Here is a 15592-nt window from a genome sequence, read left to right on the forward strand (position 1 = left end):
GCCCCACACCGAGGTGCGTAGGAAGGAATCGGGCGCGGTGGGAAGCCTTGGCTGTCTTGTGAAATTCCCTCAAATAGCTCCCCACCTAGGTTCTGTTGTGAATTCTCATTTTCTTCTCCCCTGCTTGTCATTTTAAACAAGAAAACGGGGAAAGCAGACAATGAGGACCTTCCTCTTCCCGAGGTAGACTGCGCGTCCCTAATGAGGGACCAGGTGGATCCGCCCCGCCCCCACCACCCGGCGCCGCTGGGCGGGGCCTAACGCGCCCGCTGCGGGACGCTCCAATTAAAGGGGAAATTAATTGACATTTTGGAGCCCTACCTGTGACTGTACAGAAATGGATAAGACAAAAGTGGCATCTAATTTGACTCAGTTGGCACCAAGGCGACATCTGGGCGCCGTTAATAGCCCTTTAAATGTCTGCGCACCAACAATGCCCTGCCTTTTTTTTCTTTCTCCTTTGTCAGAACCAATACAGGGCAGATGTGAAGTGGATGAAAGGCACGGGCTGGGTCGCCACCGGGTCATTAAATGTGGAGCAGGCGAAGAAGGCAGGAGAACTCATTAGCGAGGTGAGATTTCCTGACAGCGTGCAACAGGCCTGGCTGCACTAGGCGTGTGGCATTTCTGTATAAAATTAAAATAATTTCCACTCAAAAGGGAAAGAAAAAGGCAAAGTACATGAAAGGCCTGGAAACCCAGACTAGGGCTGGTAATTAGAGGGAAACTGCATACCAAACACACACCAGTAGGGGCCCATAGAGCCCTGGCAAAAACAAAGTGGGTGACAAATGATATTATGAATAGTAATGGCAATCAAAAAGAGCACAATTGCTACCCACCAACTTACCTTTTTAATGAAGCAACAAGGGAGAGATGATGAAAAGATACATTTATTGCACCCAGAAAGCTCTTTTGTGACTTTATGCACATTTTCTCCCTCTCTCTTTCTGCCACAGTGTAAACAGTTTTTGAATATTCACGTGGTGTGGAGCACGTGACTTGGGTCTCTCCTGTTGGGGGGTCTCGCTTCTGTTTAAATCTCATTCCTGTCTACTTGTAGCCTCCCTAGCTGGACCCTAAGGCGTCATGGTGTGTTAAAAAGAGCCCTCTGCTCACATTTGAGGAGAGTTTCATTAAACAGATCATTTAAAGACTAGATCAGGGTTTCTCAATCTCAGAACTACTGACATTTTGAAAACTGTTGCTTGGGGGGGCTGCCCTGAGTCTTACAGGGTGTTTGGCAACACCCCTCGCCTCTACTTTCTAGATGCCAGTAGCACCCTCTTCCCAGTTGTGACAACCAAAAATGTCTCCAAACTGCCAAAAGATAGAGAGCCACCAGCCTAGACAGGCCCGGGAGCTGTCCTTGCCTCATGCTCACATGGAGGCTATGCATTCTCCAACAACCCAAATCCCTCTCTGTTCATGTCTGTTTGCTCAGAAGGCAAGTGAGAATTTTTTTAGTTGTCTTCGGAGTAACCTGGTCTTTCTAGACTTTTGGGTGGGGAGGAGACCACAATGGCCATAGTCCCAGAAGACTGTAGCCTTAGGACCTTGTATTGAGAACACTTTCTTACTGAATATGTAGGTAAAACATAAAGACACCTAAGTTGGTTTTTCAAACACACCTGCCCAGCGTTGACATTTTCCCACGGCGGGTTATTCCAGTTAACCTGACATGTCACAGAGCTGGTTCCAAAAGTGGGATCACTCCGAGTGGCCTAATTTTTTAGAATCTTAGTCAACATGCAAGGCTTAGAAAACCCTGGGAGCTCTGTGGCTACTGTACTATCCTAAGCAGTTCAGTCTGATTGAGGAAAGGCTCTCTTAAAAGGATGATTTTGAGAAACTTGCAGGAGCAAACATCTAGGTTTGAGGATTCATGATCCTAAACTCTCATTGGGCCCACTCATAAAAGTACATGAAAAATAAATTATACACACAATTTAGGCTTCAGGATGATTCCTTCATGCATCTAAGTCTGGCATCCAAGGGATCTTTCTGGAACTATTTATCCCACGGTGGGCTTACTTTTCCACCTCATTTTGCAAACCTACCCAACAAATGTGCTTCTCTTCTGTGCTTCACACCAGTTCTCCAACGTCAGTAACGCTGGAAAATCCTTCAGCAACTTCCTCCAATCATCTCATTTCAGTTTGGCACATTTCCAGTTTAGTGTCAAATTGGCTGACCTCTTAATTTTCAGACCGAATGCCATGCACTGTTGAAAGAGCCACAAATGCACACACGCCTGTCACTTAAAGCAGGAGCTGGCAGACCTTCTTTGTCAAGGCCCAGATAGTAAATATTTTCAGCTTTGTGGGCCACACCGTTTCTGTTGCAACTCCTGAACTCTGCCACGTAAATGAATGAGTATGGCTATGTTCCAATAAAACTTTATTTACAAAAACAGGTGACAAAACAGAGATGGCTGGCTTTTGAACTGTATCCCCTTTAAACAGCCCAGGATACAAGAATTGAACCTGATAAATAAGGAAATGTTTATAAAATAACTGTTCGAAGTGAGGAAAGATACGCTTCATAATTCCGTTAAGATAGCAACTGTTCTAGTCTCCTGGAACTATATGTGGATTAAACAAAAACACAGCAGGAATTAACTTAGGACTTTGGAATCAGAATTGGGTATCTAGATATTTTCCAGCATTTGGATTCTTGTAATTCTTTTTTTTCCCCCAGTGTCTTTCAAAATGTATGATGGCTCCTTTCCAATAATAGCGCCCTTCTTTTTGCTATTGTAACATTTTAGAGAATTCTTGCTTGTGTTAACTGAACTGGGTTCTAAAGTGATTGAATAGTTATATCACTGGCTGTTAAATGCAAGGGTTTTGACTGTGATAATCTTTGCCAAGTCCTTTTGGGGAAGGAAAACGGGAAGCTTCAATTGATAAATGTGACTTCCTTCCTGCTTGGGAGACCCAAACCAAGATATGTAAACAACTGTGACACAGTATTTGAAGCCTATAAAAAGAATCCTTCCATAAGTGTACATCCCACAGTATTTTACTGGTACAACCTAATTTTGTGATGTTTTCTTTACACCAGGTAGAAATACTTTAATGTTAATTGACATGAGGTTATTCTTAAATTGAAACAAATATTAACCTGAAGGCACCTAGGATATAAAGATGGAGGAAGCCGAATAATAATTATGTTCACAAATTCACTCTAATCTCAAGCAACCTATGATTTTCCCTTTCAAATGGCATGAAAGAGCCGCACAAAATTCACAGCTTTGATCTTTTTCTGCTCAACAGAAGAAGTACCGTCAGCATCCAGATGCTTTGAAGTTTACCAGTATTAAAGACACTCCGGAGATGGTCCAGGCCAGAATTAGTTATACCCAAGCAGTGGATGTAAGTGATAATATATATACATTATGACTCTAAGAGTGGGCTCTTCTTTCAACACCGCGATTGAAGCTGAGGGGTTCTTACCTTGCTCTTTCTGTTGTTCTAAGGATGAAGGAACTTCTTGTCCTTTTGCCGAGGCACACCTTAGCGGGGGTGCTTCCTCATTAGGATGCAAATGGGGTGTTACTGCTCTTCCAATGCCAAGTGGGGCTCCGCCACCCTGCCGCCCCCACACTCTCCCCTCTTCCCATTTGCATGTCTTCAAGATTTGTCTGTGGTGGGGCCTTTTCCCCTGTCCTTTTGATTTTAAACTGTTGTTTTCAGAACTGGAACTTTTGGGGCCAAAATTCTTGGTAATTGACAGACTCAGCCCTGCCAGGGCTCCTTGGGACCCAAGGACAGGAATTCTTGCTCTCTGAATTCCCCTAAAGACTTTGAAAATGATTTGGGTCTTGTGTGTATAAGACTAACTTTGAAGTCATTTCGTATATTCCCTTTATAATATGAAACCGAGATCTGGCCTTTTGCCCTCATGGCACAATGTTCGTTGGAGACTAAATTGAACCATGAGATCCTATGAAAATTCACTTTAGGACATGGATTAACCCCTTTTGGCTGATTCTACTGAGAGAGGCCCACAGATCTTTGTGCAGGGCAGACATGCCTTATAAATATCTTCAAACCATTCAACTTGCCACGAGGAAAATTTACAAATCTTCATGGGGGAGGAGTTTCAAGATTATCTCTCCTTCCCAATTGAATAAATTATTCAGGTGGTGTCTTATTCAACAGGCACTTGGAAATGTCCTGAGTGCCTGTCAGAATATGTTATGAGATGATTTATACACTTATGGACTTAGGAATTTATAATTTCTTGACAATCAGCCCATCAGAAGCACACTGAATTCTGAGAAACACAGATGGTCAAAGAACTTTTGTATGAGGAAAAACAACACCTGCTTCTTCCTTACCCTAACCAACTCTAGGGGGCACTGCTGTGATACGGAGAAACATGGATACACTAATAAGATTTAGGATGGAAAAGCCTGGCTTAGAAACTTTCTCTGGCGGCCTATGTCAACTTTATGTGTCATCACCACGAGGATGTCATGAGCCCAAATCAGAGTTCTGGGTGAATAGCACCCCAGACCCACCAAGTAGACATTTATTAGCACAAGAATCCTTGAGCTGGGGGACGGGAACAGGGACGGAAGTAGGTCCAAGGAAAACCTCACCTGTGCAAGAGCCATCTCTCCTGCTTCTGGATTTCAATGCCCTCTCACGGTTGATAGGGAATAACAAAATTACTGAGGGTTAACTAGCTCTCATTTTCTGCTGACCCCCGTCAGCAGCTGTTACAAGTGGGGAGTGTTCGCTGAGAGGCCAGTTTCAGCCTGTCATGTTCTGAGCTGGGAGGTAGGGCTCAGGAGGGAATGAAGCACGCAGCACCGTGCTGGCTATGAGATCTCAGTAGAGGCACCCAGCATCCTGTCTCTCTGGGGAGGGGGCAGCCGCCCCACCCTTGCCTCCAGGAGTGGGACTTGGCTGATGGCTGCGGGGAGGAGCCTCCCAGGTCTAATACAAAACCTCTCTTCGTCCACAGAGGTTGTACAGGGAACAAGGAGAAAACATCAAGCATCATTACACTCAGACAGCCGACCTCCCTGAAGTCCTGCTGGCCAAGCTGAATGCCATGAATATCAGTGAGGTGAGGCTGATGCAAGGCGCACTGGTTTTAAGTACAGGAGATCAGGGGACCTGGGTGATGCACAACAGCCTGGACTCAGAAGAGCCTGGAGCCCAGTTTAATGCTGTGCTGTCACCATCTTGAAGTTTGTCGTATTTTTGAACAAGGGGCCCCACATTTTCATTTGCACGGACGGAGCTCTGCAGATTAGGTAGTCCGTCCTGCAGAAGAGTCAAGCTCCTTTACAAGAAGGAGACTGGGAGAACTGCCTTAGTACAAAGGGCATTTGTACTGAGGGGCTGAAATATGGGAGCATCAGAATGTAGGCGAGTGTATCCAGTGGCTGTTCCAAGGAGAGACTCCTCCCTCCCAGGATCTTGATCAGCAAACCACCCCCCTTCCTGTTCTTTGATAAAGACGGTTGAGTTCTCTGTATGTTGCGTAAAGAGCTCTGCACACTCAGCCTTATGTCTGCTGCTTCCACTCAGCTTGCTGCTCAGAGAAATCTGGGTCTAACTCCTAAGAGTCCCCCACAGAGGTTCTCCCTCTCATGGGTGGACACGAGGCAGGATCCAATTCTTGGTTTTTGCTAAGACACGGTGATTTCGAACTCCAATTGGGGGCGGGGGTGGGCAGTGCGGGAGAAAACCCAACAACAAAGCAGATCCCCATCTCGGTAATGAGAATTTCAGAACCACCAGATCACATGAAGGTGTCTATTTGTCCACATCTTCCCAACAGACACGTTATAAGGAATCCTGGAGCAAACTTCGGGATGGTGGCTATAAGCTGAGATTGGATGCCATTCCGTTCCAGGCAGCAAAGGCTTCCAGCGAAATCATAAGTGATGTGAGCGTCCACTTCCATTACTCTGTCAATGTTTAATACTAACCCATTTTTACTCCTTTTGCCCCAACCCCTGCCTTATTTTGCCTGCGGATACTATCCTCTGCTTTTCCAAATGACTGTGTTAGGGCAATCTGATAACGACCAGTGAGAAAGAACAGACCAGACAACAAAAAAATCTCCGGGCCCGGGTACAAAGCCCAATGCCGAACTGTAACTCCGGACCCTGGGCAGATGAAATGCACCCTCCACCAGGCGCTTTCCTAAAGCGAGTCCGCGGGCAGAGACTGCTAACAATGCACCCACCTCCACCTTCCTCCAGCGTGGGCCGCCCAAGTGCTCACCGTCCTGCCACTTCATATCCAGCCCTTTAGTCATTGGGAGTCTTGCATATGAAAGAATAGGCCTTTTGACGACTCCTGCGCGTTTTCTTTCAACTCACCCAGTCACTGTCAAAAGAACAAAACATTTTCGCCCAATACCCACCTCTCCCATTCCGTGTCCCTTGTCCCCGAGCTGTTACTCTCTCCCGCTCTCTTTCCCTTTAGTACAAATACAAAGAGGCATTTGAGAAAATGAAAGGGCAGATGCTTGGCTCCCGGAGCTTGGAAGACGATCTCAGCCTCGCACATTCAGTGTATGCAAACTCGCTGCAGAGCGAAGTAAGTGGGAGAAAATGCGTCGGAGCTGGGCCCTCCCCTCCCAGCCTAATGATGTCCAGCCAGCTTATGTCCTTGGTCCTTCTGGTTGTGGCCACTGGTTCTGTCCTAACTTGCTGTTAGGTCTCTTGGCTCCTCTGGGCTTCAGCTTCTTCCTCCATCAAGAGAGAGTTTGAGCTAGTTGACCCCTTAGCTCCCTTGTGGGTTGGGCATTCTGTGATTTGACCAGGGGCCACAGATGGGGGCATGTGGGCTAGATTTGCACTGCAGAGGTGTTCTGTTTAGTCTGCATAGTGAATTAATTGCAAACCTTTAAAAATGGAAATTTTCACATAAAAGTTTTAGACTTCTGGCCAGAAGCTGAGCCTGGATCTCTCAAGGCTAGAGTTGAAGTGGACTGCTGAGAGCTCCATTGAGAAGGGATCTGTGCTCCCCTGGTCACACGGCCACTCCCTGCTCCCCCACTTCCTGCTTTATTCCCTGGTGCTACTTGTCTGGCCCCTGGAAACAACTGAGTTTGCAACTCTTGATTTCAGCCGCCTAGATGCTGGCACAAGCGTGTATACACTGTCCCCTTGCACACGTGTGAGTTGGCTAATGGTGGTGGTAAAAGCTAATTTGTGTCCACTATGTCACAGAGGACTAAACACTTTTACACACTGCATCCCACTTGACCGTTAAACTGTCTCTAGGAATGTCATCATCTTATCCAGTCTGGTTTACTGATGAGAAAGCCCAGACCCTGAGTGCTTCAGTCCCTTGTCTAAGGTCATCTAGAAAGTGGACATGGAGCCAGCCCTCCATCTCATGCCCTTTCCACAGCTTCACATGTTCTCTGCCTCATGTTTCCCCATTTCTAACATTCCCCCCCTTTCTGTGCTGGAGTGCTGACCTAAGAATGTAGGGTTGGACATGAATTGTCCTCTGCTTTATGCTGGGGGTTAGGGGAGGTTTCATGGGGATGGGAGCAGGAGGTTAGGGTGGGAAGGATGGAGGAGGTGGCAGTTATGCATTGGAGTTCCAAGAAAGCCCAGATTGAGTTTCACCAGCCTTCCAACAGCTTCTCTGAGGACTGTAATGGAGCTTGTGGTCTGGGATAGACCTCTCCTTTCTTCCCTCAGCATGCATGTTGGACTCCTAGGAATAACCACCCCTCAGAACTGGCCCCACTGCTCCTGGCCCCCAGATTTCTTAGGATGTCATCTGATGCTTTGATGAAGGTCTTCACAAGCTCGCCCAAGTAGAGAGTCCCCGGTATCTAAAATCTGAACTTGAGAGTGTGACGGGGAGAAACTCTGGTGGGCAGGACACAGGTTAGCCATGTAGCTTCTTGCCTCAGGAAATGTCTGTCTCTTGAATTTCTGTATTTTCCCTAACTGGGGAGCCATGGGCCTTCATCATCCAAATCACGATGACCTCTAGGAGCTGGGGGTGATGAGTGTTGGGACCGGGAGATGAGTCCTGCTTATGAAGCCAGTCCCTGCAGGAAGCGAGCACTGGTTCTGCCAGCAATGTCTCCCCGGCTTACCTGGGACAATTGCATCACCACTGCTCTCCCTGATGGCCCCTGTGCAAATGGTGGCTTTGAAATAGCCGCTGTTGATCTGTCTGCCCCTCTAGGTGAATTATAAGAAAGGCTTTGAACTCTCAAAGGCGCGCTTCCATCTGCCGTTGGACATGGTAACCCTGGTGCATGCCAAGAAGGCTCAGAGCCTGGCCAGCGACCAGGACTACAGACACCCACTCCCCCAGTACACTTCCTTGGCCGAAGACCTGAGGCTCAGCTGTGCCAAGAAAGCTCACAAGTTGCAGAGCGAGGTAAGGAGACCCGACCTCTCTCTTGGGGTTCTGTCGGCTCAGATTTGACCATGAGGCAGTGACCCGCAAGCTCCTGTTGGCGCTGTGGGAGGCTCCGGAGGTGAGAAATCCTAAACCTGAGTTTTCTTCGGAAACACTGCCCAGTGTTCCTGCCCGGCACGATTGTACAGATCTAACAGCAGCAGGAAACATTTACTGTTTCTAAGCATTACATTTTCATGCATGATCTCATTTAAACCTCAAAATAACCCTATGTCAGTAATCTTTACCCTCTTTTATGGAGACATTATAGTGAGGCTCAAAGAAGGGAAATGTGTAGCTTGCCTGAGATCACATAACTATCAGTGAGAAAGGGGGGCTGACATTTGAACTTAGACAGTATCCGACAAAGATGCCTTCAGTTCACAGTTTTGCATATTCAAGATTTAGTAACGGCTTTGCCTCTGGTCTCAGGCTCTTTATGGTGCTTTGTATATTCCCAGGCTGCCCATTTTCTGTGGGAGGCTATGTTCTGTTAGAAGAGGGTGGGGTCAGAGTGGACCCACTTTAAACAGAGGAAAGTGTCCAGAGGAGGGCAGGACATCGGGCCCCAGAGATCCTTCCTGGGTCCCTGAAAGGAGTTGTGGAGATCTTGATGGTTCTCTCACATGCATTTCGAGCTCCTGTCACCTGCTTGCTGAAGCAGGTGGCCTGGGAGTGTTGGGAAGCATTGAGGATTTCCTTTCTCCCGAAAAGAGCCTGGATGTCTCCCCACAACAGGCAGCGGCGTCCTGTTTGGTGCTCACCTTATTTCCCGGCTTGCTGGGTTTCCGTGCACTGGGGTTTGCAACTAATGGGCCAGGATTGGAAAGCAAAACACTATACAAAACCTGTTTCCTGGTCTGATGGGGCCTGGAAGCAGAGGGTGCTCAGATCTGGGTTATCTGTCATCTGTTCGAATCTTCGTGTGTACACAGTGTTTACTGGATGACATACACTGTCAGGAACCCTAGAGCAGCTGCAGGAACGAGGCAGCTGCCACGCTCAGCTCCAGGCCCGTGTGTCACCTGAGCGGAGCCCTTGCCTCCCCGCCTCTCGTCGTGATATCAGTTGGAAGGCAGCACGCCCAGGGGGGCACCTTGGTGGCTGCAGGGATGTGAATTTGGGCACCCTTTAAACTGTCAGCCCGAATCACTCGGGTACACGCACTTGCCCTGACCCGGGATAGACTCAGACAGGTCTGTGCCAGACGATTCTGGATTCATTTATTAGTTCTTTCTTAACCCATGATTAATTAATGCCACCCTCTGCTGCTGGGTTTTGTTTTAGAAGACCTATTAAACCATCATTTCCACATTTGCCCCGAGACAACTGACTTCCTGACCACAATCCGCTCCAGCATTTATGTTTTGATAGCCCACATTAAGACGAAAACCTGCCTCTCGTCCCTCTGCGGCTCCTGAGACAAGTGACAACAGAAAGTCTTTTGTCCTGACCTACGTTTTTGTTTCCCTGATGAACATTTACTGAGAGGCGTTATGTGTGCGCTGAGGGTGACCTCTCTGGAGAGACTGGCGTGGCCTTGAGTTCTAATTATGGTGTGGTCCTGCTGTGGGTCCTCGGGTTTCTCTTCGCTTCCTTGTCCCATGAGTTTGGCTTTTCTGATGCCTCGTGCTGTTTCTCACAGAATTTGTACCGGTCAGACCTGAACTTTATGCGAGGCGTTCCCTGTGTCATTCCGGGCACGTTGGAGATTGAAGGCAGAAAGAAAGCATCTGAACTTATCAGTGAGGTAACCGGGGACCCTGGAAGGACAGGTGACAGATGTCAGTCTATTTCCACCGCAGAAGTCCTCCCCAAGCGCTCAGCTTGCTGCTCACTGCTAGAGCGAGCTAGACGTTCAACTTAACAGTGGCGACTCACGGCATTACCACTCGCGGGCCCTTCCTCTTGCTAGAGTCTCCATTCAGACTGGATGCCGTTTAAGACAGCTTTGCAAATATCAGGCCGGTTCCCCCTGTGAACCCATAAGAATTATTCACTGGCTCATAAGATCTGCTTTCCTAGGGTACAATGACAAGAAGGCAGGCCTTAGAGACCAACAGATGGGGAGACTGAAATTCTAGGCCGGCACTCATTTGCTGTGTGACCTCCAGCCTGTCACCTGCCCTCTCTGAGTCTCAACTTCTTAATCAGTCAAATGGGGGTACTCCTACCTCTGTCATTTGGTTTTTAGGGGATTAGCACAAATAATCTAAGCAACTGTGCTTCTCTGGTGGCTGGGAAATGATTGCTACAAGCTTGGTGATAATTTCATGGTAAAAATATAGAAGTCTAGGATTCTAAGCTCTTTAAATGCCTGAGGAATCTTACTTACACCTGTGAGGGCTCTGGGACTTCCCTTCACTGTAGATGCAAGGACAGGAGGCATGATGGAAGGCACTGGAAGTATCAGGTGGGCTCACACATTGACTAGGAGCTCTGAGAAAATGGAACTGGCCTCACCATGGGAGTTCAGATTGAACTTTGTGCTTTCCTTTTCCAGTGAAATCTCAAAAGAAAGTGCTTTCTGAACCTGATGGTGCATCAGAATCCTCTTTGCAACTTTTAAAAAAACACAGAGTCCTGGGCCCACGGACAGTTTACTGAATCCTGGTCTCCAGGGTGGGATGCAGGCATTATGTATTTTTTTAATTTGCACTGTTGTTTCTGGGTTACCCCCAAAGCTGAAGACCTCTGGGTCTCCTGTGAGCAAAGGTCGGGAGCAAAATGTAGATTTCAATAGTCTTGTTCACGGAGGTCTCGAGAGCAGGTATCAGACTGGTTCTGGGGGACAGACTAGCAGCCTCTGTAAAGTGAGGTTTTATAACTAGTGCTCATAAAGCTTCTTCTGCTTCTGGTTTTATGCCTTATCAAGCCGTCTTCTTCCCTCAGAGTAAATACCGCCAGCATCCCCAGTCATTCAAGTACACAGCTGTGACAGACACTCCCAGCCTCCTCCATGCAAAACTCAGTAACCAGATCACCAATGAGGTACAACTGGATGGCTTTGGAATGGGCTTTTAAAAAACTGCTAGATCGTTCAAAATATGCTTGAATATTTGTGGGGTTGGGGCCAGGGAAAGGGATGTGTGTTTGCATGGAAGTCTGGAAAGAAAATGTCCTGTATGGAATGTTAATATTTTCCAGAAAGAAGGCAGGCCTAGTTGGAAATCGGGTTTAGTCTCTAGTCCCAAGGGCAGTCATGGACCAGTAGCACCAGAATCTCCTGGGGGCTTGTTAGAAACACCAAACCTTGGGCCCCACCCCAGACCCACTGAATCCACAAGGTCATCGAGCAGGATCCACATGGGTTTCCTCTGTGCATTGAAGTTGCAAAGTATTGACCCACAGTTCATCTGTTCTGTCTAGGCACATACTGGCTAACTGCATTTATATGGTCGTTCTGATGGTTAGTGGAGGATGTGTGGTTATCCAGAGGTGGTTGTCCAAGGGCGGTTATGTAGTATGGTGTTGGTAAGACTTCTGGAATTTCTGCCTCCTCCCCTCATCTGCTGTTTGCTCACCTCATTTAATCATCTCTAGCAGAGGGGCATACAGGGGAAGGAACCTCGTGACATCGAATCATCGTTCCAGCCCCCTTGGTTCTACTCCTTAGTGGCTCTCTTGCAAGTTTGAAATAGAAATTGAGCTTGGCATTGAATTAAATTTGGCATCGTCCTTAGTTTTAAAAATTCTCCTTCTGACTCTTTTAGAAGTCAGTTGAAATTTGGCTTTTTAAACAGTGAGGTTCCACTCTCACCAAAGTCAAAAAGTAAGACACAGCAGCTTGGGATAAGAATGCTCCCAAGGGCTTGTGTAGCGATGTTCTCAATTTTAAATTCCTTTGGAGCCTTTCCTGCCTGCTGTGTGAGCTGGATGCTGTGGGGTAACAATGCCTCTTAGGGTGGCCTCTGGCCTCAGAGAACTCACCAGCCACAGACCCATTTCTGATCATGAGAATAGATGTTTCTGGAACTGTTCATGAGGCCAGTTCCGGAATTGGCATGAGTTTGTTCATGGGAGGAGCTGGGGCTTTAGTAAAGGATGGAGAATAGGGTTTGGGAGTCTCCCTTCTATCAACTGGAGCTTCTCCTAAATTTCCCAGATTTTAATATTTGTTGTCTTTACGTTATATCCTCTAGGGAAAAGTCTATAATGAGAAGAACCTTAATGATGTGCCTGTGTTTTTCTTTCCTCAGCCTATTGTTGAGTAAAGTGTAGGGGAAGGGGGGGGAAGCACCTTTTTCTTTACCCATCTTAGGTTCTCAGTGGGGATTCTGTCACCAAAGTTAGATTAACAAAAGAAAAGCATACAAGTTTATTTAATATGAGTTTTACATGATACGGGAGCCTTTGTAAGGAGACAAAGACCAGAAGAAATGGTTAAACCTGAACATTTTTGTAGGAGGTTTAATGAAGAGTAGAAAGTCACGGGAAGATGTCATACAGGGGTGCACTTAGCAAGGTCTGTTCACTTGGCTTCCCCTCAGCAGCCCTCGGTCTTCGGAGATAAGGATGCTCGTTTCCCCTGGGTGTAGTGAGGACACCTCCCACAGGAGGCTCTTATGACCTGCATCAGAGTTCTCCTAACACCTGCTTCTCTCACGTTCCTTCAGCTTAAAGTATTCAGTACCGCAAGGTGCTATATTTCGGGGTAACCTGTCCTGAACCCCATCAAAGGCAACTTGCAATTCCTTACATATTCCTTTTATGCCACTCAATTTGACTCATGAAAGACTGTCTTCATTGAAAGAAAGATCTTCCCCAAGACAGAAGGTGTCTCCATGACACAGGGAGGGGCCTTCCACAAGCCTATTTCCCACTTCCAGATGAAGGACTGCCAGCATGGCAGAAACATGCGGCATTGTCTCCTTGCTTGTTCTTCTCTTTTACCCAGCGCCTCTATAAAGCAGCCGGAGAGGATGAGATGCACCGATACACAATGACCCTGGGGCTGCCTGAGTTTGTCCGAGCGAAAGCAAACGCAGCCAATCTGAGTGACGTAAGCCTTTCTTGTAGCCGAGGTTCAGACATGCTCCAAAGCCGTGTGTGTCTGAGGCTGGGATGGGATCTCACAGGGACCCTTCTGGGGTTCCCAGAAACTTAAAAAAATGTCTTTTCGATGCTTGTATAAATATGCCCTTTCTCAAGTGTTGTGTACAAATGTGTCAGCACGCGACACAGCGTGTGTGCTAATGAGATTGTCTTTGCAAAAGAGAGAGCTTTTGCTCATCAGAGATCGATTCTGGAACACCGTACTACAAATGAAAAGGGTAGCCTTTGTTCGCTGATTCATGTAATTTTTTTTTTTTTTAAGAAGATCTACATGTGTTCCTACCGTAGGCAAAATACCAGGAGTCTTGGCGTAATCTCCGTGCTCAAGGCTACAAGCTGACAATAGACGCTCTCCCCTTCCAGGCTGCTCGCGTCTCTGGAGATATAGCCAGTGATGTGAGTTGAATGATATGACCTTCCATCTTGCCTAATTTCTGTTAACTTCATGTAAAACAATGTCTACGGCTGATTTTCCTGAATTAAAGCAAATCTATCACCCTGTGAGACAGGATGTCACCTGCAGAATATATTAGTTAGAAATGAGATTCTTTGACAGAGGGAGGGAAAGAAAGGCTCTGTTAATCAGAAGCTAAATTCAGGCAAAGGTCTCCAGCAGGAAAGAGATGACGATTTATATCTAATTGCAGTGTCTGGGCCATAGTCGTCTCCCCCCTCCCGCCCCATAATGTGTGCTCTGCCCAACTTCTTCTGGAATTCGAAAGAGAACTCGCTGTAGAAATCGTAACACAGCCCTAACACATCTCCCTCTTGGCTGTCTGTAGTTTCACACGTTGGCGTGAGGATTTGCCAGCTGTGTTTCAGCCACTCTGTTGATAGCGTCCATAGCTTTGGGACATGAAGGTGACTTTCTCTTTCCCACAAACAAATCACAGAAAATGTGGACTTCAAATAAATGGATCCTGTCTTTTGGGTTTCATGTTTTGCCAAGTACGCACGGTTAAAGCAGAAGTTTCTCTTTTACCTTTTTTGATAAATTCCTTTTGGCCATAGGACACGTTAAGGGGAGTGGGGCCTTTTTTTGTTGTTCTGAGGATCTGGTTTTAATTAGATAGGAAGAATGGAGCGATGTTTTAATTGTTCATCCCCCAGGGAGGAAGCATGCTCTCAGGCCAACCTCACTTGTGGTTTTTCTTATAATCATCACCTCCTCGCGTAAGAATAGGTGATTTTTCTAGGGTCTGCAGTGAAAACGTGCAGGTGGAATTTAAGCAGGCCGAATGCCGGCCCCTGACGGTGGTCCTCCCTTGCAGTTTCTCTACAGACATGACTTTGTGAAGGAGCGAGGCAGGCTGATTGGGGCCCGGAGCGTGAGCGACGACCCCCGGCTCCAGCACTGCTGGCGGGTGGGACAGCTGCAGAGCGAGCTTCAGTACAGACGGGGGGCAGCCAGCAGCCACGCCCAGTGCCACCTGCCCTTGGATATGATGCACCTGGTCCATGCCAGGAAGGCCCAGGCCCTCGCCAGCGATCACGACTATAGGACACGGTGCCACGAGTTCACAGCTCTGCCTGAGGACCTGAAGATGTCCTGGGCCAAGAGAGCTCACGCCCTGCAGAGTGAGGTAGGGGGCCTTTGGGCCGCACAGCAGCCCCTGACCTTTCTCCTCGCACCAAGACTGGGTGTAAATCTCTGCTTCTTCTTTAGTCTTTCCGACTCCCCCTGTCCCACCAAAACCAAGACTTGCTGGGTCTCTATGTTAGGTCATCTAGGTTGGAATCATTCAGTCATCTAACAACTGTTTCTTGAGCACCTACTATGTACCAGGCACCATTCCAGGCCCTGGGGATCCCACAATCAACAAAAGAGTCAAAAAACTGCTGTGCTCATGGAGCTTCAGTATATGGGAGGGAGGTAGAATATGATAAGTAAGACACATAGTATGTCGGATGGTGACACGTGTTGTGGAGACAGACGAAGCAGGGCAGGGGGGTAGGTGTGCAGGTGTGTGTGGACCTGCACATGTGCAATTTAAAATCAGGGGTGGGGTCCAGGCAGTTCCCACTGAAAAAGCGACATGAGCAAAGAGCAAAGTTGATGAGGTAAGGGGATACCACTCCAGCCAACAGAATAGCAAATCCAAGGGCCAAGGCCCTGAGTGGGAGGATTCTCA

The 15592-nt window shown here is 47.4% G+C and overlaps 1 protein-coding gene across 50 annotated transcripts in view; it reads left to right on the plus strand.

Annotated features, from left to right (window-relative positions):
- Nucleotides 1–15592, plus strand: part of NRAP (nebulin related anchoring protein) — a 69603-nt gene that overhangs the window by 39986 nt on the left and 14025 nt on the right. For 40 of the 50 annotated variants that reach the window (XM_057308288.1, XM_048218788.2, XM_057308289.1 and 37 more), the window contains 11 exons: nucleotides 468–572; nucleotides 3279–3377; nucleotides 4978–5082; nucleotides 5803–5910; nucleotides 6456–6569; nucleotides 8187–8384; nucleotides 10051–10155; nucleotides 11298–11396; nucleotides 13303–13407; nucleotides 13749–13856; nucleotides 14732–15043. In XM_057308288.1, the coding sequence (XP_057164271.1) occupies nucleotides 468–572; nucleotides 3279–3377; nucleotides 4978–5082; nucleotides 5803–5910; nucleotides 6456–6569; nucleotides 8187–8384; nucleotides 10051–10155; nucleotides 11298–11396; nucleotides 13303–13407; nucleotides 13749–13856; nucleotides 14732–15043 (1458 nt within the window). The remainder of the gene's footprint in view (nucleotides 1–467; nucleotides 573–3278; nucleotides 3378–4977; nucleotides 5083–5802; nucleotides 5911–6455; nucleotides 6570–8186; nucleotides 8385–10050; nucleotides 10156–11297; nucleotides 11397–13302; nucleotides 13408–13748; nucleotides 13857–14731; nucleotides 15044–15592) is intronic. The other 10 variants (XM_048218796.2, XM_048218800.2, XM_048218801.2 and 7 more) reach the window with 1 other exon arrangement.

The sequence above is a fragment of the Ursus arctos genome, unplaced genomic scaffold (genome assembly GCF_023065955.2).
Source record: "Ursus arctos isolate Adak ecotype North America unplaced genomic scaffold, UrsArc2.0 scaffold_7, whole genome shotgun sequence".
Classification (NCBI taxonomy): domain Eukaryota; kingdom Metazoa; phylum Chordata; class Mammalia; order Carnivora; family Ursidae; genus Ursus; species Ursus arctos.